The sequence below is a fragment of the Calidris pugnax genome, unplaced genomic scaffold, assembly GCF_001431845.1.
Source record: "Calidris pugnax isolate Ruff unplaced genomic scaffold, ASM143184v1 scaffold192, whole genome shotgun sequence".
Lineage (NCBI taxonomy): Eukaryota > Metazoa > Chordata > Aves > Charadriiformes > Scolopacidae > Calidris > Calidris pugnax.
Window position 1 is genome coordinate 165,747 of NW_015090919.1, and position 24,878 is coordinate 190,624.

General features: G+C 48.0%; 2 protein-coding genes across 2 annotated transcripts; one reads left to right on the forward strand and one right to left on the reverse strand.

Moving 5' to 3' along the window:
- The first annotated feature begins 74 nt into the window (after positions 1 to 74).
- Positions 75 to 23,003, forward strand: DPP7 (dipeptidyl-peptidase 7). Its single transcript, XM_014949708.1, has 12 exons — positions 75 to 144; positions 4,070 to 4,209; positions 4,906 to 5,069; positions 6,153 to 6,288; positions 9,188 to 9,269; positions 10,941 to 11,107; positions 12,295 to 12,355; positions 20,451 to 20,569; positions 20,653 to 20,809; positions 21,124 to 21,188; positions 22,006 to 22,076; positions 22,568 to 23,003. Exons 1-12 carry the CDS (start codon positions 75 to 77, stop codon positions 22,707 to 22,709), a joined length of 1,374 nt encoding a protein of 457 aa, XP_014805194.1. The 3' UTR covers positions 22,710 to 23,003.
- LOC106892507 (kelch-like protein 13) lies at positions 11,082 to 20,151 on the reverse strand. The gene is made up of 4 exons (XM_014949732.1): positions 18,373 to 20,151; positions 16,816 to 17,068; positions 14,802 to 14,962; positions 11,082 to 13,568 (listed from the first exon to the last, which is right to left on the reverse strand). The coding sequence occupies exons 1-4, from the start codon at positions 19,429 to 19,431 to the stop codon at positions 13,275 to 13,277; spliced, it is 1,767 nt and encodes a 588-aa protein (XP_014805218.1). The 5' UTR covers positions 19,432 to 20,151; the 3' UTR covers positions 11,082 to 13,274.
- Positions 23,004 to 24,878: the final 1,875 nt, after the last annotated feature.

Below are 24,878 nucleotides of genomic sequence, written 5' to 3' on the forward strand. Positions count from 1 at the left end.
TCACGTGACCCCACTGCCCGGTGTTCCCAGGCAAGAGGACTGCCGCGTGCGCGCGGAGCGGAGGCGCGAGCCGGATGGTTGCTATGGGAACGCTGCTGCCGCTCCTGCTCCTCTTTCCGCCGCCGCCGGCCGCCGCCGTTCCCGGTGCGTGCCCTGGGCCGGGACGCCGTCTGCCGACCCGGACCCCCCCCCCCCCCCAACCCTAACTAGACTGATAAAATTTATCTTGGAATGACAAGGACTAAGGTGAATGTCTGCAGGACAGGGAGATTGTTGCAGGTGGGTGCTGAGCCATCCCCAGGACAGCCGGGCTCCATCAGTGTAACGGTGACTTGGGGAGACAAACACCATCATTCCGAACGTCCCCCCTTCCTTCTCCTTCCCCCAGCTCTATGTGCCGAGCATGATGCCGTATGGCGTGGATGTCCTTGTGGTCAGTTGGGGTCAGCTGTCCTGGCTGTGTCCCCTCCCACCTTTCTGTGTCCCCCCAGCCCTCTCTGGTGGGGTGGGCTGAGAGGCAGAAAAGGCCTTGACTGCCCAGAAACAACTGAAAATGCCAGTGCTATCAAAAGTATTTTCTCATCCTAAATCCAAAACATACCCCTGTACCAGCTGCTAATAAAAAAGTTAACTCTCTCCTAACTGAAACGACGGCAGCTGAGCAGCCAGGAGGCAGTTTGAGCCGAGTCCCAGTCCCTCCTCAGCCAGCCATTCCCTCCGGCATTGTCCTGTCCTTCTCCCCTTCCCTTCAGTGGGGTGTGGGGATGGGGATTGGCCTCTCTGGAGCAAGAGGTCACTAGAACAGCAGCTGCGCTAGGCTTGCCCGGGGGCTGCCTCTGGGCACACATCTTCAGTGGGCCACAGCAACTCTTACTCAGTGCTCTGTATGCAGCAGGCAAAACAAATAGTGACCCAAAGGTTGCACTCTGTACCCATCATTCTTAGGAGTGAAGATAACTCCTCTCGAGTCAGTGTTTGTGTTGTTTAAAATTCTGCAGCTTTAGATAGCCTTAAGCTGTGCTGAACAATGAGGACTTCCAGCAAGGAGCCGGCAGCGTCTTCTTTTCTAGCCAAATAACGAGTTATCTCCTGTGCAACAGGCAGTAAGAGAGAGGAGGCTTTTCTAACCAGCATGTGACTAAAAGGGCAGCAATTTCAACAACCAGCATCGTATGTTTCTCAGTCCTGCCAGCTTGGAGGAGTCAAGGAGAAATTTGCAGGGAGAGAGCAAAGGTGCAGCTGTGAATCGCAGCAGCCCAGAGAGCTGCCCAGCCCGGTGCCTGCCTACTGCTGCCTCACACCCCACTTGTGTCTGGGGCTTCCAGTGCAGCATCTCGCCTTCTTCATGTCACCTCTTGCTCTGCAGCTTGTTCAGCACCTGCACCCAGTCATATACGTTTCACCAAGCGTGAATTAATGGATCCGTTCAGCCCAAAGATATGGGAACACCATGAATTTTGATAGCGTACCCAAGGTTGAAATTTCACTAATTAAGTGGCCCTTTTTGACCTTTCTGATCACCTGGTTTAAAGCATTGTGTAATTTTTATTTGGTTTTTTTTTTTTTAAAGTGTTTTATCTGTATGTCCTGGGCAAAACTGAATAATATTTGTGAGAAACAAAACATTAACATTGCAGTTCTGCTGCCTTACAAATAGTTTCTTACTCAAAATTCCTGTGAGTAGTTCCTGTCCCCTCTGCTGCTTCTTGTGCAATACCAGAATTTTTGGATTATCGGCGAGAACTTGAAGGAGACCATTATTTCACAACCAGGCATCTGACTGTCTTGAGGTTAGCTGGCAGTTGCCTGGGATTTCAGTTTAAAAATAGATACCTTTTTAAGCAACCGGTCTGCTTTGGTTTTGGCTCCTGTGAACGGCTGTTTACTCCACGAGCCATGAAGCATGTCAGAAGAAAAGCCAGAGGAAAGATAGCCCTTCAGTTTCCTACCTGGTGCCCACAGCAAGTGCAACACAGAAAGAAAATCAGCCTCTTCGGTAACAAAGAGCAGCAATTTCACTAAATGAAAAGTTTCAAACCCATTTCCAAGCCAAATCCTGCTTTAGCAAGTCTGTGTTGAGAACGCCAAGAATTAAATTCAGGCCTCTGTAAATGGAAATGGCCCCATGTGACATGCTGCAGCAGTGTCTGTAGGACAGCTGCTGTTGGAGGGTCCCTTTGGGTGATGTGGCAATGCGTTGAAATCAACACTCAACTGATGGTCTGAGGTCTGTTGTTGAAGAAAGCTATTCATTATCCCTCTCAATTCCTGTGCAATTTAAGACTAAGCTAAATTCAAATGTTTGTTAAAGTCAACAGGAATTAAAACAACTGTTTGTTAGACATTCAAGCACTGACATTGTGGGTCAGCTTGTCTCATCAGCCTCAATTTGCCTTCAGTTATAAACAGTTCAGAGGATGAAGCACATCATATTCATATATCAGTAAGTTTGCAGATAGCACCAAGTTAGGTGGGAATGTCGACCTGCTTGAGGGTAGAAAGGCTTTGCAGAGGGACCTGGACAGGTTTGATCCATGGGCCGAGGCCAGTGGGATGAGGTTCAACAAGGCCAAGTGCCTTGGGTCACAACAACCCCCTGCAGTGCTACAGGCTGGGGGCAGAGCGGCTGGAGCTGCCTGGCAGAAAAGGATCTGGGGGTGTTGGTGGACAGCCGGCTGAACATGAGCCAGCAGCGTGCCCAGGTGGCCAAGAAGGCCAACAGCATCCTGGCCTGTGTCAGGAACAGTGTGGTGAGTAGGGCCCAAGAGGTGATTGTCCCCCTGTACTGGGCACTGGTGAGGACAACTGTTTGTTAGACAATCAAGCACTGACATTGTGAGTCATCTTGTCCTGCCAGCCTCAATTTGCCTTCAGTTATAAACAGTTCAGAGGATGAAGCACATCATCTTCATATATCATCATATATATATATGATATATTCTATAAGAAAGAGAGAGATGTGCATGTTCTACAGGTATCACATATATGATCATATGAGCAGCATCACCTCCTGGGCTGCAACCCCAGCAGCGTGGTCAGCAGGGCAAGGGGCAGATTCCGCCGCTCTGCTCTGCTCTGCGGAGACCCCCCCAGTGCTGTTTCCAGCTCTGGGGCCACCAACATCAGAAGGACGTGGACCTGTTGGAGTGGGGCCAGAGGAGGCCACAGAAATGCTGGGAGGGCTGGAGCCCCACTGCTGTGAGGACAGGCTGAGAGATTTGGGGGGGTTCAGCCTGGAGAAGAGAAGGCTTCGGGGAGATCTTTTATTGCAGCCTTTCAGTACTTAAAGGGGCTTATAAGAAGGATGGAGAGAGACTTTTTACCAGGGCGTGCAGTGACAGGACAAGGGGCAACAGTTTTAAACTGAAAGAGGGTAGATTTGGATTTGACATAAGGAGGAAATTTTTTATTATGAAGATGATTGGACACTGGCCCAGGTTGCCCAAAGAAGCTGTGGCTGCCCCATCCCTGGAGGGGTTCAAGGCCAGGTTGGACGATGCTTAGAGCAACTTGGTGTAGTGGGAGGTGTCCCTGCCCAGAGGGCATGGAACTGGATAAGCTTCAAATTCTCTTCCAACCCAAAGCATTCTATGGTATATGATTTACAGCTTGGCTCTATGTTATACATCACAGCAGGAACAGCAGAAAGATGCAGGCCATTCCCTAATATCTATTTTGTGGGAAAAGGCATCTGTGCAAGTGTTTTGTGATGAGTTGGGTATTTATAATGTATAATATTTATATAATATATACATCAGTTTGGGATGAGGGTATATAAATGGGAAACTGCTCTTTTCGGGGTTATGTTTTATAAATGCTTTGCAGGACTGAGATTTTAGGGATTTTCAGGCAGAAGTTCCAGGTCATGTGCTGATCTCATAGAAGCTCTTATTTACCCCTGCTCAAATGAGAGGTTTCTGTAGCCTTTCTAATACCTTTATGCCCCAGCTCAGCCTGTTCACAGAGTTCTTCCTTGGTAACCTCCTGCCCAAACTTACCAAAAGTAGAATCATTTCATGCTCATGTGTTGGGTATTTTTTAATTTGCTTCTGTCAATTGTCTTACTCAGCAAAGTTCTGGAAGAAAGGATCTGGACCCATCTTTTTCTATACTGGCAATGAAGGTGACATCTGGACTTTTGCTCAGAACTCTGACTTCATATTTGAATTAGCAGAGGAACAGCAAGCACTTGTGATTTTTGCTGAGCATGTGAGTATTCTAGTCATTACGCATACTATAGAGTCTTGTTCTGTTCAGTATTACTGAATTCAGCTTTCTGCAGGTCCGGAAAAATAATAGCATTTCTTGCCATGAAGCTGAGGTATACCTGCTGTAAGCTTTCTCCTCATGGTAGCAGCTCTTCTTTACTTAATGATGGCTTCTGAATCTTTTTTTTACTGTGCCTACCAGCAATCCAGGATCTGGACTAATGTTTCAGTAAAACCTGTGCTGTGGTGTATTTGCCTTAGACCAGTCCTTTCTAAGTAGCTTCTACAGGCCTTGAACTGCACTAGAGAGTTATTTTGTTTGGATAATATTTAATCTCTCTAGCCTATGAAGTCCCAAGCCAACCTTTCCCACACCATTCTATTAAATTTTCTATTCCACAACTTATGCATGAAGAGATTACCCTGTTCCCTTTTCTTGTTGGGGATTTCAGGAGAGACACGTGTGCCGAGGGCCCACTTGGCACCCACTAGCTTGTGATGGACTGTCCATCCTGCACAGAATATATCCTGAAGGTCTCTGTTTATCAGATGCAGGAGACAAGGCACTTCCTCAGTTATGAACAAGTTAGAGGACACCACTTCCCATTTGTGCACACTTATCCCAGTTCTGTAGTGAGAACAGAGAAGACCCAGACCTTGACACCACAATTTCTGCAACATACCTCTTTCCTTTCAGAGGTACTATGGGAAGTCTCTTCCATTTGGACTTGAGTCAACAAAGCTGAAGAAGACTGGTCTGCTTACCGTGGAACAAGCCCTCGCGGACTATGCAGTGTTAATTACTGAGCTTAAGCAGCACTACGGTGCTGTGGACTGCCCTGTCATTGCTTTTGGAGGCAGGTAAAGTGTGTGTGGGCTCCTTCCTTTCTCTGCATCCTTTCCCAGCCACAGCTGTGCTGTCCTCACAGATCTATCTAGCAAGTTCTAAAGGCAGAGCTTTAAGCTATCCAATATAGAGCAGATGCACCTGTGGCTGAGCTCCCAAGAGCTCATCACCATGTCCCAATCAGCCCTCCCATCAAGAATTAGTCTCAATTTGTGGTTGCTTCGGAAAAGCACCACTGACAGGATGTTTCTAGGTATCTTCAGTGTATGAGTGAGCTAGAACTGCAGAAAAAGGGAAATTGCTCCTGCAGGATAAGAACATTGGAAATACAGAAAACTGTAAAATATTTCTCCCAGGGTCCACCCAGGTTTTTATTAAACACAGCCTCTTTAACAACATCCAGCCATTTTCATTGTAGGCTCCTTTGTAAATCTGCTCTGCAGCCTGCTGCTTGGTTGCCCTTGGCTTCTTAGCAGGTCCTTCCCCAAAGCATTTGCTCAGAGCTGTGTTGATGTGATGTCCTTGTCTCTTGAATGGCTCCCCATGCTTAACAGCAGAGGGATGCTTCCATTTAGAAGGCTTCCACCGAATACAGGGCTTCCAATTCAGCTGCAGTGAGCTAACAAGCATTTGACCTCACAGTTATCATGAAGCTTCCAGCTCGCTGTGGTGGTGGCTGGACTGTTGATCTCAGGGGTGTTTGTACCGTGACTTATCATGCCAGTAACTAGTGTAAAAAAGGCCAGGAGCTGTCCTGGGGTGGGGAGAGGGATTCAGCAAACCCTGATTGCTGGGCTTCATATTAGACTACAGCTCCATGTGTGTAAATCAGAGTTCAATCTGCCGCAGCTCTGAGCAGCACTAAACCCATGTGAAGAATACTGAAATATGGCAGGGATGAAGCAGGACAGCATTTGCCATGGGAGGAAACAAAGCTTCTTCTCTTGCTTTTAACATGAGGATGGCATCTACTAGATATCCATAAGCTTCTTATTGCCTTGGGTTAGGTAAGCTTGTGAATGCTGGCCCAAACTGCTGTGTTACTATGTTATAAGATGTCTGTTAAGGAAATAACTCTTTTGTCTATCCTGTGGCAGCTATGGAGGAATGCTGAGTGCTTACATGAGGATGAAATACCCAAACATTGTGGCTGGAGCATTAGCTGCCAGTGCTCCTCTGTTGTCTGTGGCTGGCCTTGGAGACCCCACCCAGTTTTTCAGGGATGTAACAGCAGTAAGTATGTGCTCTTTTTAGGACAAGCATTTTTTTCCTTTAAGAAGGCTGGATTTTTTTTCCTTTTCTGTGTGTTTAAACAGACATCTATCTTCACAGCATCAGTGCTGTGCAGGGAGTGTGATTAAATGAGAACCTGCAAGGAAAAGCAGCAGCTGCAGACGTGATGGCTGAGCACTGCACATCCCAGCTGTGGGAGCTCAGGGCCCAAAGTTGCCCTGATGAGCAACACAACTCGGTTCCAGCACCTTTAGTACCACTAAGGATTCACTTCCCCATTTCTAGTGACTTAACCATATTACAGCCTGAAAGTTTTCCCTTGTGTCTGGCTGAACCCCCTTTGGATAAATTATTCTTCAAATCCTCTCCCAAAATGCTGTGTTTTGCATTGATATCAGTGATTCACAGCAGTTTCTTTGTCCTAAGATGGTTGCATTTCAATGAAGAGCTTCATTCCATTAACCAAAAAAATGCAAGGTGTCCTAGGTTCACTTAAAACCAAAATTTAAATGTGGCTTTCACATTTTGAGGATATTGGACCTATAGGAAGGTAGTATTGCTTGGAACTGACTTACATGTAGTTTATAAGAAAAGAAGTGTACTGCCTGGTATTACTGAAATCTTGCGATGGTGTCTGTTTTGCCTCTTTTTTTGATGTGGATTTCTAGATCTGGGTGACACACATAGCTTTGCATGAACTACCTGTGTATCAAACCTGCGGTCTTTTTGCTCTTATTTACATACATGAAAGCTTTATTTCAATGCAGAGACTTACAGGACAGGTAGCATTACTTGTAAGTGTAAAGAAAAGACCATCATATGAATACAAACACAATAAAAGTATATAAAAGAATAAAAGACATCTCATCTTAAAATTATACATTTTAAAACAAAAAGTGTAATACCACTTAGTTATCTAACAGGCCTTGCAGTGGGAATTTTTCCCTGGTTGAAGGTAATTCCTTCTTAGAAGCCTGCTCAGCTGATAGCTCTGTCTTGCTTCAGCTGTGAGTATGCTCTGAGTCACTACACACCCCTGCAGTTAGGCCTTTGACCTCTTCATGTGAAAAGACTTTCCAATTAATTTTAAAATATATTCTGTCTGCAGTAGTAAGCTGTCTTCTGGGCTGAGATTCTAAGCAAGCACTTTGTGTTGTTTTCAAAGTAATTCTTTCCACCTTCAGTGTATTTGCATAAAAGCAATCTGTGGATCTGAAATCTGAATTCAGTTGCTCCTCTTGGTGAGAGAACACCCCTGAGAGCTATTAATACTAATGAAGACACAAACCTTTCACGAATCATTGCCATTGCACGAGCTCTCTCCCCATGAGTCAGAGTGCATTGTCTCTCAGCAGCTTTCTCTGTGACTTTTACTGAGCTTTTCCAGCTCCCAGAGGAAGTGAGCAAAGGGCAGAAAGTTTGTTTTGTATAAGGCATTTACATAAGACAAGGTGATATATGCCAACTAACCTGCCTGGAGCCAGGCAGAAAGCCCCTGTGTGAGTACTACACACACAGCCACATCTGCCATTCTTCCCGTAAGGCTACTGCTGCAGGGGCTGCCCAGGCCGTTAGCTTGGGTCAGCTTAGACATCTGAGTTAGCTGTGATTCTAAAGAGTGAAGCTGGCAGCCTGGAGGGGGAAGAGCTTTCCTTGGAATGGCTGTAATGCCTCCTGCCTCTGCGACAGCTCAGCTGAGCTGTTCCCAAGTCCATAAAGGTCTGTGGGGGGAATTGGAACAGGTGGTGGTCCGCAGCATGCTGAGAGCGCTGCAGCACTCCAGCAGTGCCCTGAGGGGAGCACTGCTATCATGGCAGCCAGAGCAGACCTGCTTCTCTGTCCCAGGCTGATCCCTCCTCATGCTGCAATTAGAGCCGTTAGTAGATTAAGATCAAGAAGCACATCCAGAAGGAGATTTGGAACCCCTAAAGGGATGCCTAAGTAAACTGTGGAAAACTCCAGTAGTGATTTCTCTAAGCCTGCCTATCAGACAAAAAGGCAGAGTTAGGAATAAAAGAAAGGTCCCAAATCTATTTTTAGTTGAGGCTGAGTCTTTGTAAGAAAACTGCTTAGCTAGTGATTTGTGGTTATTTAATCATTGCTCTAGCAGGGTAAACAGACTTTAAAAGAGCCCTAATAATTCTTATTTTTACAAAGCACTGGTTGCCAGCAGATCTCAAACTGCCTTACAAGCTGACAGAAGAGAGTTTCGGTTGCTAGAGTCTTCAGTCACAGAAACAACTTGTTCTACCAGCATAACCAGCCACAGCTCTTCAAACACCTTGAAGTGTTTTTTCAGATTGGTGTTTTTCCCAAGAAAAAGGACATGGCCACCTTGGTCACCTGGTAGGTCACTGGCAAGCTAAAGACGAAAAGCAGGCCTTGGAAAAAACAGTGCTCTGTCCCCCCATGCATAACTGCCTTCTTCGTGGCTCCTTCTCGTAGACAAAGTGCAGTTGGAAGAAATCTAATGTGTGTTTGGAAAAGAATAAAAAAAAAAACAACAAACCAAAACAACAAAAAACTTATAGGCCTAGTAGCCTGGCACCCTCTTCACATGTGCTGGCCAAGGCATGTGTCTCACTGCTTCATGTACAGTCTAGTGGCTCCACTAAGTGCAAATCATTTTGTCTAACAGCTCTTCCCAGCGAGACCTGGTGAAACAGTTGCTGCTTGGTCTCAGATATGCAGACTGTTGGCTTCTACTGGGACGTGCTGATTGTCTGCAGGACAAGCAGGAAACACCAGTATCACTGCTCCTGGAGATGCAGATGAGGTTCTGACCAGTGGGCCAGTAACCCCTCTCATTTCCTGGTACTTCTGGCAGTTCTTCCCAGTGCAGCCTCCACACATGTCTCCTCTGTGCAACTGTGATCCCATGTCTTTTCTGTCCCTTCAGGATTTTCAGAAATCCAGCCCAGGCTGCGTCACAGCTGTCCGCAAAGCCTTCCAGCAGATTAAGGATCTGTGCCTGAGCGGAGGTAAGGAGGGACAGCCCTGCAGGGGGTTCCCCTGGGCAGGCACTCCCAGCCACCTGGAAAAAGACTGACTCAGTTTTACTTCAGCTGGGCCTTCAATTGTTCAGCTAAATCAATGCAGATGCCCACCTGGCTGCCTCTTCCTTCTGACACGATTTTTATTTAAAGAACAGTTTCAATTAGCATTAAAATTAGTAACTGACACCAAAATGAAAGCATCTCTGTGGGGGCTTGCACAGTGTTCATGAAACCATCTTTTTTGCACCGAAGTGCCAAACCACCTGCAGGTGCAAAACACCTGCATTTTATGCTGGTAAAACCTTGTATTTCACCAGATGCTCATCCTTAACACCCACATCATATGACAACTGCGTGACTCAGCTCACTGGACATATCCAAGAAATATTTGGACACAATCTAGGTTTTGAAGCAGCCATCACAGTCTCTCATCTCCAATCTTGGGCAGATAGGTGAAGCGGAGGACAGAGGCTGGTGAAGATGTCTGCAATGTCTCCCAAGTAGGCCAGAGCAGATACCAGGGGCCGATGCAGCATCTCCTGGGAGCCCTGTGTGGTGTTGGAAGGATTGTGGTGGGTTCGTGGTCTGTTTCAAGGCTTGGCTTGGCCTGGCCTGTGGTGCTGCACCTCAGGGGCTGTGTGCCCCCTGCCTCGCTGCAGGAGCTGGTCCTGGAGCTGCTGGAGGAGCTGGGGGTCCAAAGCCCAGTTAGCTTTGGGTCACACCAGGAAAAATATTAGTTAAATAGCCAAAGTCCTCAAGGATTGCCTGGGGCCGCACTTACTGCATCAGGGTGGATAAGGTGGTTGTATTTAAGGCCTAGGCTCTCAAGTGAGTATCCAGAGGCAGGTCACAGACCTTGGGCTTCCACATAAAGACGGCCAGGCTGCAGTGGGTGGCTTGTAGAGGAACATGATGCAGACAGACAGGAACCACGACTCTAAAATGTGGAGGATGAAAAAGAAGGGAGCAGCTTTCCCCAGTAGAAATGCAAAGACATATGAGTGCATCTTGAAGGCACTTTGGTTTCCTGACTACGGCTGACCTCTCTGCATTACACTGAAGTTTGAAGGCGCATCTCAGGAGTCCTTTGCGACTTTGTGAGGAGTGTACCTACTGGCAATTCTTACTGTTAATGTACCCAGCTCCCAAGAGCTCTTTTTTTGTTGTTTTTCTTTTTTAATCCCTGCTAGTTCTTCCAACTGATGAATCGCAGTGTGGCCTGCATGCTATACCCTGCTCTCCTGCATGAGAGCTTGCCCGGGGGGCTGCCCTGCAGGGCACAGCAGACCCTGGGGAGGGAGCCAGGCAGGGCACCAGCAAGGACAGGCTTGTACCAAGTAGTTCCTCTCACCGTGCCCACCAGGACTGCTTCTGCTGCAGTGGGAGCCAACTCCTCTGGGCTCCCCAGGGTGGTGGTGGTGCCTCTGCAAGGGGCAAGCTGGGGGCTGGAGACCACGCGGCAGCCTGAAGCTGCACAGGGAGGCTGTGCCTGAACATCCACGTGTGTGTAAATTTAGATGTAATCTGTCCTTCCCACTAGAAACCTCATCTGTGTGTTAACGGCATCTTCTTACTCCTGAGTGAAACAAGATACTAAAGGCTGGTATTATTTTCCTCTGTTGAAGTTTGTGTTTTTCATTTTCCTTCCTTCTGCAGCCTACAATGAAATCAGCAGGAAAATGGCCACATGCAATAAAATATCTAACAAGGAGGATGTTTACCAGCTTTTTGGGTTTGCTAGAAATGCCTTCACTATGATGGCCATGATGGACTATCCTTACAAAACGGATTTCATGGGTCACCTCCCTGCCAATCCCGTGAAGGTGAGTACCAGGATGTGGGTGAGAGTCGTGGTTTCTGCTGTGCACCTCAGTGCACTGTCAGGTGCATGCCACTGGTGATAGTGAAAGAGGCAAGTGGTGGTGGTTGTTGCAGCCCTTGCACTTTGACAATAAATCTACAAATTTTAAACTTCTCTGTGATGCTGACTGCTGTTTTTGAAATGCCCTAAGTCTAATCAGAGAGGGTTTGCTGGAGCCACTCCTGCCCTGCTCTGCCTTTACCTTAAACACAAAGACCTGTGCAAGCTTGTTGAGTTCAGCTTTTAAACACTAAAAACCGGTAACTTTTAAAAAAATGTAGTTTTGTTGTTAACCCACTTCAACACAGTTTCACAGATGTTTTTTTTCTTGGTGGGTAGGGATGGAGACCTAAAAATTGGCCTCCTTTCTAAGTATTGCCCAGGAAGATGACATACCTCAGCGGATAATGCAGAGAAATGTCTGCTGCTGGCGGACTGGGAAACCTGTAAACTTTCAAGAGAGGTGGAGATGGCAAAGCATAGGAAAGGGGCCTGGTTCTCAGGAGGTTTCAAAGACTTCTGAGACACCAACTGCTTTGGAAAGGTCCCAGTTTTGATCCTAGATCCCCAGTTGCTGTTACAATCCTTGGTTTCTTCTGGTGTGCTGTAAGCTGCCTGCTGCTGCTCTCTGCTGCACACCATGCTGATCCCACACCATTTGCCTCTGGCCTTGTGGCATTTATGGTTTGAGTCCTACCTGGAGCGATATATGCAAGAGGTCATTCAGGCTATGATGTACTGGGACTCAGAGAGTGCTGTCTCTAGCTCCCCTGAGAATCTAGTTCCCTTCTAGGGTCTGTTTAACAAGCTGTAAAATGGAAATAATCCATCCTCCCCCTTCCACCCCCACCCCCTTTGAGAAGGGAATTCAAATATTCTGATTGTGGGATCGAGGAAATGTTCTCTATCACTGTGGCCTCTGCACAGCTGCTTACCTTGGTAAAGCCCTGTCTCCTTGTTTCTATGTATTTTGTTGCTAGAAGGGAGGAAAAATACCCCAAAAACTTGTTGCAATTAGGCCCTTGGAAAGCTGCTGAGCCATAAAATGTCTAAGTGGCAATTTTAATGAATCTTCCAGCTTAGCCTTTCCGCGGAGCAGAGACTGTTAACTATCCTGTCTGCAATTTGCCTGTAATGTGTCTCCTCCAGGTCGGCTGTGAACAAATCCTTGCCCACACAGACCCAATTCAAGGCCTGGCTGCTCTTGTTGGTGAGTTAATTTTGTCTTTTGTTAAGCGTCCTGTTTTCTAGAAGCACCTGTAAGTAGAGCTGTTGCGTTGCTGTGTGGGCTGTGTATCATGGGAGCTGGTTTGACTCCAGTCTCCCATTTTGCCCCATACTGGCTCTGTCCATCGGCATGTCTGTGGTGGCCATGGGTTCATTCTCGCACCTTTCCAAATTTATCCTCATCAGGTTTTTTGGCCATTCCAGCCCCTTAGCTGTTGACTGTCTGTGAGATGAGGACTCCTAAGACACTTGGTTCTTTTCTAAAAGTTTACCCATACTCTGGCTCAAGCAGACACAGGTTCAATGCATCTTCACTGAAGGAAGTTTTCTGGTCTGCTTGTTGAGAACAAAGTTGTCACTGCAGTGCCCTATGGTCTTAATCCAGTGGGAAGACAGTCTTAAATACATCATGCATATGTATCTCTGCCTGTACTTAATTTGTCAGCCAGCAATGATTGTAAGGAAATTGTTAAAGGTGGAATTCAAAGCTCTTTTGAAGACTTCCTCGTAAAATCTCTGAAGTCGCTCATTGAAAATAAGTTCTACATTGTACAGAAAAGCAGGTTCTGAATGACAAAAAACTGATTTAAGGAGTTCTTATGGGTTTAATGTAGCTTAGTAGGATTTGAAGTAGTTATTTTTTTGTAAATTATGCATGTCACCATGATAGCACCAAGTCAAAAACATACCAATTCCAAATCACTGCTAAAGATGTTTGGCTGGCAAATAGAAGACTTGTTAAAATACTACTGTCTTGACAAACGCTGTCAGATCTGCTTGACTTATTTACATCCTACTATGTTTCTGAGGCAGAGTGAGACTCTTGTTTCTTTGTGATGAACAAGCTGAGAGTAGATTTCTTCCTTCTGCCCACAGGGGAGCCATTTATGCTTCTCCCCATCTCACCAGCTAGCTACATTCACTTGGGACAGTTTAATCATGCAAGAGGCATGATCCACCAGAGCTGTAGGCAGGGGACTGGCTTTTTTCCACACCTGCCCCTCTGTGTCGTACAGGAAAACGCTGTCTTCTTTCTGCATGTGCTGCAGTGACCCACCGCCTGCGAGGTAGAGCGTAGTGTTCTGGGCTGTGATGCTGAACTGGCAGCAGTTGAATGGGGATAGTGTTAGCGTTGTCCACTGATTGCTCACAGGACAATAATACTCCATCTCGTTGACGTGAATCCATTCCTCTGCCTGCAAAGAACCAGACTAACACTGACTCATCATATCACACCACAAGTGGGTGTCACTGTCACATCAGGTTTGCTTGGTTGATGATAAAGGAAACCAGTGTTTCAACATCTGTTTGAATACCATGGGACTCGGGGTGCCAGATTTTCAATCCACATTTAGCAATGTAGAAGAGCCTCGGAAGAAACTGAATAAAACACCAGAATGGCACGGCTTTAAAGGAGCTTTCTCCTTCTTGGAAAATCTGAGGAGTGAGCTGAGCAAGTTGCTACAGGGACCTGCTCGAACTGGCATAGCCCACGTCCTCCCTGTTCTCTGGACATTTAACACATTACGAAGGAAACCATCTAAAGAGGACTATATTGTATTGAATTGTAGACAATAACTGAGTTTGTGTCATCTGGACAAACTTGGTGTCAGCCTGGATGTGCAGTTTGTCTTTATAAATTTCTATCCCTTCCTCAGTGAGCAGTTAAGTACTCTAAGACATCCGTGTGTTCCTTCAAAAGAAACTGTACCCATCTTGGTAAAATGGGACTAGACCCCGAGTCTTCACACTTTAAAAGGGAATTGCTCAATGATCTCAGTTTGAGATCATTTTAAAAAACTATCACTCCTGAAAAACTCAGTTCTCTTGGCTTCAGGGAATGGGACTCTGCTGGAGTGAGGCTTTCAGTCCCAGCCAGGTCTCTTCCCAGTTTGCCCTCCCTGGAAGGGTAGGTAGTGAGACTCTTGTTACTTTGTGATGAACACAATTCCTCTTTCAGAGGTGGGAAATACAGGTTTGAAAATAATTCATTTGCATTCCAGGACTTGATCCCGTCTTTCCTAAAATCTCATTCCATTTGCCAGCGTTTTTCCCCCTCTTGGTTCAAACAACAAAAATCAGGTGATAAATGCATTTGGAGAAGGTACGTGACCAGTTCTACACTTAGGTTTTCCTGTGTGAGCAGGCTGCACCTCCACCATGTTTTCTTTATTAAAAAAAAAAATAATAATGCTTTAAACAGCCTTTGTACTCTAGCAAATAGAGTGTGACAACAGGGCAGCTTCCAATGCACACGATTGTAATGGCAGGCCCATTTGCATATGCTTATTGGCCTGGCAATTGTGCTGATCCGCTAAGAGGCCAAAAATAATAAAGTTACTGCCTGTTGGAATACAACATGGAGGGCCTAGCAATACAGAGACATCATTTTGCAGCACATTTGGCATTATAAGAACAAATTAACTCACTCCTTTTAGTGTCCTTCCTCCAATGCAAAAGATCCTGTCCCTGACTGTAGCCATCCCGTGATCACAGCGGGTGAAAGCCATGGCACTGTTACCAATCCAGCGTCGGAGGCGAGGGAGGTAGCTGTAAGTGTCTCGTAAGGTTTTACCCCCTGAGAAGCCCCCTAGAAGGAAAGCAGAAGTCTTGAAAATCTGTCCATCATCCTCTCTGACATCCAGCAAACCTTCTGCACACATTAGCAGAGCTGATCTTTTTCTCTTTAAAATACCTGAGAAGCTTGCGTTTAAAATTTCACACCGTTCTGCAGAGCTGATGCGGTATGAAATTTAAAACCTGAGCTCAGGTATTTTAAAGGAAAAGAAAAAAAAACCAAAACAAAAGCCCCAAACCAGTTCCAGCTCTTTCTGTAAATAGTTTTCCACAAAAGATTTTGGAGTGAAGCTCTGGAGGTATTTTAGGTGTAACCAGGAAGAGCGTTAATTAGGGAATCTGCTTCTAGCACAGGCAGTCACAAAATGGTGGTTTGAAAGAAAAGCTTTCAAAACTCTTTGAACTTTAGGTCTTTGACAGAAGGTCAGAGCCAATCTGCCAGTGCTGTTGTCAACCTTTTCTCCTCACTAGGCACTCGCTGGTGTATTGCAGGGGTGCATTATAAAAAGCTCTTGCAGAAGGGCGGTGCTGCTATGGGAAGGGTAAATGCCTCCAGCTGTCTGCCTGTTGAATTCCAGCCTGCAGAGAGTCTTTGCCAACAAGGGAGATGGTATCTCAGGTTGGCCATAAGCCCCAGCTCACGTGGGGACACAAAGTGTGGACACTTTGTCTGCATGGAGCTTTTGTTTAAATCTGGTACTGAAGTAATGCTCTTAATTTTTCAGTTTGCTTGGGCTTTGCTGTGGGCTGGCCAAATCAAATTGGTAGTTACCCCACTAGTTTAGACGGAAATGAATGCTCTAGGTAGGCAAGATCTTACACCCAGTGGGTACAGTGTTATCCAGCCTAGCTCACTATGGTATGGTGTGAAGCTGAGGCAATTATGTTCTTGTTCTCTGGTAGGAATTGAGACCAGCAGAGGTTGAATGAGCTGCCTGTGGCACTGTGGGCCAGCTGAGTCAAAGCAGGGACTTTGGGGCCTCAGCCATTGCCCCAGCTGACCCAGTGGGGGACATCCCTGCTCTTGGTGGCCATGCTGCAAGGTAGGACAGCCCCTGTGCTGCCTGCCTCTGGGGCCTCGCCTGTAAAGTCCAGCACAGAGAAATGCCCTTCATTGCAGCTCTGCAGTTGAAGTTCACCAGGACTAGATCAGAAGAGTGATCCCAGCTGGCCGTAGCTGGTTTTCGAAGCAGGGAACCTCCAGCGATGGCAGCCTGGTCCATGGCTTTTAACTGCAGAGGCAGTAACACAAACAGCACAGTTCTTTTCCTAGGACAAACCAAAGATTATCTTTCAAGTCCAAATTAGTAGCTGCAAAAGCTAAAGATCCTACAACCGTTTCCTGAAGTGTTTCAACTCTGCTGCTTTGTTGTTAAACCTCCAGGGCCATCTCGCAACGGTCCCCATAAAGACTGAGGATCCCGTGTAGGGCAGGAGCTGTGTGGGCTCAGGGGTAAGAGCCTCCATTCTGTTCCTTTTTTGTACAGACTAACACAGCCACACAGTAGGGTTTAGTCCCACGTCTTCCATTCAAATTAATACGAGGGTTTAATCCCATCCCCAAGACTATGGCCGCTCCTGGTTTACCTTTTCAGAGAGCAAAGCTTTGGGATTTAGCCAGGATTCCGAGGTCAAAGGCGAGCAGAGGTGTGGATTGCAAGCAGATGATGTCACCTTTAATGTCTTGGGAAGAAAATAACTCTTGCCACTCAAGAGGGCAGTGAGACTGTGCTAACACAGCAGGAAAGGGACACTGGAGCTGTGGGTGTTACTGGTGCGGGTGCAGGCTTAGACTGTGACATTAAGATGCCAGCAAAAATCAATGAAACTATATGAAAATATGCTGCTTTCTACTAGCTTTATTACCTGAAATATAGAGGATGCCCTTGTGGGTTGTGCCTGCGTGATCAGCAATTGGCTTGGGGAAAGGAGCTGTGAACTCCCACTTGTTGTCAGCGGGCTGGTACAATTCCACAGTGCGGGTGAGGGTCCCCAGCAGTGTCCCACCACCCACAGCGAAGATGCAATCAGACAGCACATCCGCGTGGAAGCGTGTCCGCCTCTCCAGCATGCTGGCGACCTGGAGCCAGGAAGTGTTGCGGGGATCAAATCGGAAAACCTAGGATCACAGTAGATGAGTGATGGTTAGCAGAAGGCAGGTGGCTAGCTTGCATCGCCCATGGCTTCAAGAACTGATAAATGTTTTCCCTGGTCTGAGGAAGGTTTTATATTTGGACCAGGACAGGTTTGACCTCCAGTGCCAGCCAGCTGATAGAGCAGTACCTACCTCCCTGGTGGGGCTGGAGGCTGGGTTATGCCTGCTGCCCTTCTCGGGCTCTGGGAAGAGATGGTGCTCTCGGCTTGCAGCAAGCAGGAAAGAAAATGTGTTGGCTTAATGAAATACCTTTGTTGCAAACACCAGCTAGCACATGTCAGCTGAAAATTTTCAGTGAGATTTAAACAAGCACATTTTGCATCTCTGCTACTGTTTGAGTGTGTTGTAAAGGGAGCCACTGAGCTCTGCCCACTGTTCTCACCCAGGAGATGGCAGGAGTGGCTTCCCCTCCCCTCATCCCTGGTGCCATCACTACAGGGGCACAGCAACTCTGCTAAGGCTGGGCTTTCACTCCCATCTTGTTCAGCAGTAAATACCTCCCCAGGCTTGTGTTGTCAGTCGTGGTTAGGAAGCCCAGGACAGCATCTGCAGAACCACACGTGGTGAGTGGTGGGCTCGGGCTGTAGCCTAGCTGCTAGTGCCATGTTCCTGCTGCTTCAGCATCCTCCACTGCACTGCAGCTGAGCTGCCTCCTGCCTTCAAAGCAGTGGAAGAGACTTGCTGTTTCCAGGGGCACTGTTAACAAAGTACCACACTGAAATAAGCCCCCTGGAAGCATGGGAAAGAAAAACATGCTGTTTCTCTAGCAAGCTTACTGAAGCCATCTAGGAAAACAAAATCCTGCACAAAGTCTTTTTACTCTCCAGGTAGAAAGGGAAGGTCCTGGGAGCTGAAGCAGATTTGCCTTTCAAGGGCAAAGCCAAGGAAGGGGCAGTTCTCAAGTGAAGTGGGGGGCTTTAGCCATGCCTCCCGGTGCGAGTCCCATCCCATAGCACCAGCAGTGGGGACAGGAGTAGCACTCGTGGCGTTGCTTGATTGACTGATGTGGACGTGTCTGAACCTGTGCTGTGGAAGTTGTGTACGGATTAGGATGACAATTTATAGTGGCAGCAAGGTGAGACCAGGACAGGACCTGATTGCTTCCCACAGAGTTTGGAAACTGTATTCCCAAGAGCTTTCTATACTGCACAGAGCTTTAAGAAATATGTCGAGGTGGGAGTTCTGTGGTGGGCAAGAGGAACGACTCCCTCCTTCCCTCCCTCCTGCACCCAGGAGTTTTCCAAGGCCAAAGGTTTCTTCTGTCTTACCTCATTTGATGGCTGCTTTCCTGTGGGGTCAAATTTGCACTGTCCCCCGATGACAAAAAGGAAGTCATTGATGATGGTGACACAGTGGTTGTACACAGGCACACAGAGGTTCCCAACCTTGTGCCAGGTGCTGCAGCTCTGGTCTGCAGCCCACATCTCTGTGCACACACGGTTGTCAGTGCTTCTTCCACCAGCGATGAGGAGCACAGTGGAACTGGAGCGGAGGCTTGTGCTCTGGGTCTGCAGGACTGGCTGAGCGTACAGCTGGGAGTGGTAATTCAGAGCCTCCTGCAGGTACTTGCGGCAGCCTGAATCCAGCCTCAGAAGAGGCGTTTCTTGGACATATCTGTGCAGATCTTGTAAAGGAATGAGAGGGAATCTTATGCGCCTTAAAATATCTGCTGCATCTTTCAGCCGCGTGTGGTCATGCTGCAGCCAGCTCATGGTGGCTCTGAGCAGCTCCAGCTCGCTGCATCCCTCGGTGTTGGTCCTGTCTAAAATTTCACAAAGGGTTCCTCGATCCAGGTCTTTCAAGCACTGAGGATCAGCCAGGATCTGTTTGCAGTGCTGCCCTACGTAGCACATGGCTTTCTGTCTCAGCTCTGCTGGGCCAAGTTTTTTAGCGATGTTAAGAACATCCATGCAGTTCTCACAGTTCAAGCAACCTTCCAGAAAGCAAAAGCACAGCTTGATCACTTCCCGAACCAGGAGGGTTTCTGCAGCTTTGAAGGTCTCCTCAATATTCTGCAATGAGAGTTCTAGTTTGTTGGAGTAAATGAAGTTGAGAACATTCCTCAGCCCGGCAGCACTGACGGCTTTCAGCCGGACGTTACCATCTGGACTCCTCACTCTTGTCAGATTTCCAACAAAAAGGACCTTGCAGTAATTACTTGCTGAGGCTAAAATGATCTTGTGGGCTGGAAAGCAGACTCCTTCTGCCTCCAGTGTCACGTCGCACAGTGCGCTCTGCAAGCGAAGGCTGCTGAGCCCTTCCAGGAGTTTTGCCAGGTACGTGTCCGACATGAGCCTGGCTGTGCTGGCCTGCGAGCCCAGTAGCATCGCTCTGAACACTGTGTAGCCCTGCAGCAGCCCCGGGACTCTTCTCTGCAGACACTCAGTGCATCTCCTGGGCAGGCTTTGGCAGCTGAACCAAAAGCTTCATGCTTGGAGGGAGCTGAGGCTGTGCTGCCCGCGCCACTGAGCCATCCAAAGGCAGTGGCTGCAGCAGCCTCCCTCCTCCACAGCCTCTGCCCAGTGCTTTGCTGGCACTAAGCGCTGTGTCCCGCACAGAGCTGCTGGGGCAGTTTGCAAGTGAAGCTGTTGAGAGCTGGTTATTGCACAAAACCCACAGTGTTTGTGGGTTTTGCTTGTGGGCTGTGACACTGGCAGCAGTGGCTGGCCACTGGCGTAGCTGCATTCCTCCTCCTTGCTATCTGGTAACTACCCATCCGCACAAAAAGCAGCTTATTCTTGGGCAGCTCCCCAACTACGCTTCGCTGGGTCGCCTGGTCAGGTCCTGTTTCATCTGGGCAAGCCTGCACATGCCATCTGTCCCTTCTCCAACAACAGTCAAACAAAATCCTGTCTGTGATCTGCTAGCCTTGGCCCTCTGACTAAATCTGATGGATTCAGACAACAGCTACTTTCAGGGAGGGTGTGGGAGCGTCTCAGCAGTTGTGTCCTGTTCAGTTTGAAGCATTCAACTAAGGTCTTGTACACAGCCTGCTCTTTGGGGCATTGGGAATTGGAGGCTGTGGCTCTCCCAATGACTAGCGAGCCAGTCACTTGGCCTTTGGTGTGAGCAGAGAGCACCTGGCAGCCTCTTCTTCCCCGTGGATACAGCAGAAGCAAAGGATATCCTACAGCCAGGCTTGAGATCACATGAAAGCTTTGGCATAAAGTCGGGCCCATTATCTAACACTGGTGTAGACCCTGCTAGCTTTGCCCCAGCCCACTTGCCCAGCTGGGATAGCTGCCTCTCTGCTTGGTTTCGGCCATGAGGTTCATGCAGGAGGCGGTGGGGGAGGCAGCAGAGAGGTACTGACAGGTTGGCTTTGTGCTGTGTTTCCGCCTGGCAGGGGTGTTCTACAACTCCTCCGGCTCGGCACAGTGTTACAACATATACCAGCTGTACCAGTCCTGTGCTGACCCCACAGGCTGCGGCACCGGCTCGGACGCTGAGGCCTGGGACTACCAGGTAAGGTGTTGGTGACACCAGCAGGTTTCAGCTGCTGCCCTGGTTATCCCCTTGCCCCATGACAGCTCTTGTACCTCTCTCAGGTTTGCACCGAGATCAACTTAACTTTCAACAGCAACAACGTGACCGACATGTTCCCTGAGATGCCCTTCACGGAAGCCATGCGCGAGCAGTACTGTTGGAGCAAATGGCGCGTGAAGCCACGAGCACGCTGGCTGCAGACAAACTTCTGGGGAGGAGGTGGGTTGTGCTGGCTGCTCCTCCCTTTGCATTTCCCTGTAATTGACTGTACCACCCTCTGCCCAGCTGGGCTCCGTGGGTACAGGCACAGTGCTCTAACAAGCACTGGCAGAAAGTCACAGCCTTCTGCTACCTTGACCCAAACAGGCCTTTCTGTGCCTCCTTGACACAGAAGTGGAAATCCTAAAAACTGACAAGAATTTGTTTTATTCTCCTGTGTTTTCTGTACTTGCCCTATTTGCTGCAGTAGCCAAATACGTTTGGGCAAATGGGCAGGAAAGAGTTCTCTCCAATGTCATCTTTCTGAATTTCAGACCTGAAAAGTGCAAGCAACATCATTTTTTCAAATGGAGACTTGGACCCATGGGCTGGAGGTGGGGTAAGTGTGTGCACTCCTGCTCCCCGGGCACAGAGAGCAGTCTTTCCAGGTGATACACTCTCCCCTCTCCCTCTCAGAGCAGGGCTGGTGATTGATTCATCTTGAGCCCATTGGAGTTTCTGCAAGCGGCTGATTTATGCTAAACCCTTCAGGAGCCTCAGGACATTAACAAGGGACACCTTGAAAGGAATCCATCATCCAGGAATGCAGATGCAGTAGTGCAGGCAGAGCAGGATCCTCCTGGGGAGCACCCAACACCCAGGATCTGAACCACAACCTGGCACGTCTCTGTTTCGAGACTTGGTCCCAGTGTTCACAGCCAAGCGCTCCTTGCTGGCTCCAGTCTCAGCACACTGTGTGAGACCAAGCAGTCGCTGTGAGCAGCAACTCAGGGTGTGTTTTGGCTTGGGTTCAACAAAACTTCAGAATGGTGGCAGAGCTCTAGTTAAAAAATGACCGAGAACTGGATTTTGAGGTAGTTCAGCTCTTGATTGTAACACAGGAGCTCCCTGGCAATCCCAGCTGCAAGTGGAACAGGCTGCTTAGGGTACATGGACTCAAAGGAGCCTGTTACTTCAAACTGCCTGTACTGGAACAGGCTGACGGTTTTCATCTTTCATCTTCACCTTCAGTTCATTTGAGGCAGATGATTTGGCTCGTTAGGACTGTTAGCCATGCACATGGTATCTGCCATACCAAGGATCTCTTCCTGTGCTTTTCCTCACCCCTGCACAGCTTGTCCTCCCATTGTCAGAACTCATGTCCAGTTCTGCCAGGTAACTTGGTGAGAGTTTGTCTCTGCTCCTTCTCCTTTCAGATAAACAGCAGCCTCAGTCCTTCACTAATTGCATTGACCATTAAAGGAGGTGCTCATCACCTAGATCTCCGGTAAGTACTGAAATCTCCTTTGGCTGACAAAACCCTGCTGCCCTGGGTGTTTGATCTTGGCTGGCCAGTCCAAAGAACCAGGAGATGCTTTACTTAAAGCAGCCTGTCACGGTGTAACTGTAGAAGAGCAACCTTCTTCCCCTGAACAGGGCTCTCGCAGCCTTCAGGGAAGCCAGGCTGTGCAGAACTCAGCACCAACCTCTCAGACTTCCATTGGAACTTGTTCTTGCACAGGGATTGGCACAAGCCTGTAGCGATCAGTCATGTGAAATAGTCCAGTGTCTCTTGGAGCAGTGTCTCTGGAGCAGAGAGGGCAGCAGCCACCAGTGCTTCCCAACATCCTGGTGGCTGGGACACTGTGACTTGTTTTCCAGTGCATAAATATGAAGTACAAAACTGATAGTTTCTGTCCTTCTGTTCCCTGGCTTGGCTTTCCCTGTGCGAGAGGCACAAGGGCTGCTGACCAGTCCCCACTGCTCTGCTTTCTCTAGAGGACACAACCCCGCTGACCCCCCGTCCGTCACAGAGGTGCGCAGGCTGGAGGCGAGCATCATCAACGGCTGGGTGAAATCTGCAGGGATGGAAGGAGCACGGGAGAAGCGCCCGGGAGCTCCAGTGGGTACGTGGCTGTGAACACATCCGTCCCTGAAGTGGGCTGCGAGGCACCACCAGGACACAGAGAGGCAGGAGCCTGCTGAGCTCTGCGCACGGCTGGAAAAAGCATCCTCTCCTCTGACACACTGGTGGAAATCCACCTTCCTGAAGTGTCCCGCCTGCCCCTGATCAAGCATCAAAAGAAAAGCAAACGGCCAAATCACTGACTGAAGCCAAAATCACATTTTATGGGCTTCCTACTCACCTGCTCGGAATGAGAAGGCATTTTACATGGTAGAACTAATAAAAGCTTGCCTGAGGGTCTAAGAATCATCACTGTGCTGAGCAGTATGGTTGCAGGCAGCACCTGAAATTTGAAGCTAAATTAATTTTAGACAAAAATACTAGATGCCTAGTGGAAAAGTAGAGGTATAGTCATTACTTACATAGGGTCACAGGGGACTCCACTGGTGACTAGTTCTATGTCAGCCTCATCCAGGGCAGGGGCATTGGATTTTTTGTTTGTTTTTAACTTGCTCAAGAGATCTCCAGTTGTTCAGCTGGAGATCTACACAAAGTAATCCTGGGGTGTACTGCTGTCACTCAAGAGCTGCATATTAGTGACCAGTAAAGCACACTTCCACTTGAAACTTCATTACATCTTTTTAAAATAAATTACAAGTTTATTAAAGCATGTCATATAATTTCATGGCTTGGTAGTATAACCAAAGAAGATAGAAAAGGATACTTCTCACCTTCCCAGGTGGAGGAAACTCATCTTTGCACATAAACAGTTGGATTCTTACCTACTGCAATTACTGTGCACCAACAAATACTAGCATAAGTGCAAAAAATATTAAATCCCAGAAATCAGTTGGATGCCTCAGTTGATCCATTTACAGTGATTTTCTGAGTTAGCAGAGAAGCCTCCAGGGTGATTGAAATCTTACATTGCTTCCCCAGGCAAAGTCCCAGCATTGCTGCTAGGGCTTGAACACTGCTCAAACACAAGGCTTTGTGTGCAGTATTTGTGGTGTTGAGCCCTCCCTGCCACCACCGCGGGACTGGTTTCCACAGCTACGATGGGGTTTTGCATACACCCTGCTTTCCTCTTCCCCGTTCTTCCTGTTCTTGAGCACAAAAGGTTTAGCTTCTGCTCTACCCTTTCACCGCCCACCCCCCGCAGGGAAGAGCAGGAACAGAGGAAGTCCGTTTCTCAGCTCTCTGATACGTGCATATGAAGGACAACATGTGGGAGACCCGATCAGTCAAACTCCAGCCCCCAAAGAAATACACTTTTAGCCTGTTAGTGGAACCACATCCTCAGTAAGACCCATTTCTTCTCCACAGATGAAAACCTCTGCTAAGGGCTGGCCGTGTCCCTATGTTCATGCTTAAGTCAGGCCCCAGGTTTGTTGCTGAAACTATGGTTTATACAATGCTGCCACTTCCCGCCTTACTGAGGTGCCAGAATGCGGAATCCACCCGCCCTGCTCACAGACCCCCTCAGCTTTGCTGAATTTAGATGTGCCATACCCCAGCAATTATGCAGCATGAGCACCACGTTACACAAAGCCAGGAGCAGCGGCTGTGTTGCTGACAGAGAGGATTACATCTGCCTTATATTGCCTTTCTAACAGCGTCCTTAGCTCCCACTAAACCAGCCCAGCAGTGCATTAAAGCAGCTCAGCACAAGCGTTTTGGAATGTAATCTCCAAGTTGCCACCTTTGGCAAGTGGCTTGTTTTGTGCCTTTGAGTGAACAGAGGCCCAAGTGTCTTTTGACCTTCCAGAAGGGCAGGAGGTCTTTAATCCTCTTATAATGGACAATACTCATCTCTTATTTTCCTCTTTCAGATAGTACTTGCCCCAAAGGAAGCCACATAGTGTGAGGGACACAAATGGTTTGATTTAATGGAAGAATGAACTAAAGGCTTTAAGATGCTATGGCAAAGGGATAAACAGGATATACATGGAGACTTCTGTGCAGACGATCGATGAGTGACCCTACAAATCATTACCAAAACAGCTTTCAGAAACTGGCAGAAGCCTGAAGCCAGTGCCACCAACACCTGGAACATTTTGAAGCCTTAGGCAAGGAAGAATAGGGTCTAAGTGGAAAACCCTGGTTGCATGGTGCTCTCTGAGCTGAAGGGAAGAGCCCAAGAGCAGCAATCACTGCTCAGGGAACACCAAAGAAGAATGGGGT

What these genes read in the sequence shown, in the direction of transcription:
- LOC106892507 (XM_014949732.1), bottom strand. Translation starts at nt 19,431, where the DNA reads ATGCTACTGGGCTCGCAGGCCAGCACAGCCAGGCTCATGTCGGACACG. An exon ending in GAAAGCAGCCATCAAATGAG is followed by an intron (nt 17,069 to 18,372) that starts GTAAGACAGAAG and finishes CTGTGATCCTAG; the next exon opens with GTTTTCCGATTTGATCCCCG. An exon ending in GGGCATCCTCTATATTTCAG is followed by an intron (nt 14,963 to 16,815) that starts GTAATAAAGCTA and finishes CTTTCCTTCTAG; the next exon opens with GGGGCTTCTCAGGGGGTAAA.
- DPP7 (XM_014949708.1), top strand. Translation starts at nt 75, where the DNA reads ATGGTTGCTATGGGAACGCTGCTGCCGCTCCTGCTCCTCTTTCCGCCG. An exon ending in GCCGGCCGCCGCCGTTCCCG is followed by an intron (nt 145 to 4,069) that starts GTGCGTGCCCTG and finishes TGTCTTACTCAG; the next exon opens with CAAAGTTCTGGAAGAAAGGA. An exon ending in ACCCATGGGCTGGAGGTGGG is followed by an intron (nt 21,189 to 22,005) that starts GTAAGTGTGTGC and finishes TTCTCCTTTCAG; the next exon opens with ATAAACAGCAGCCTCAGTCC.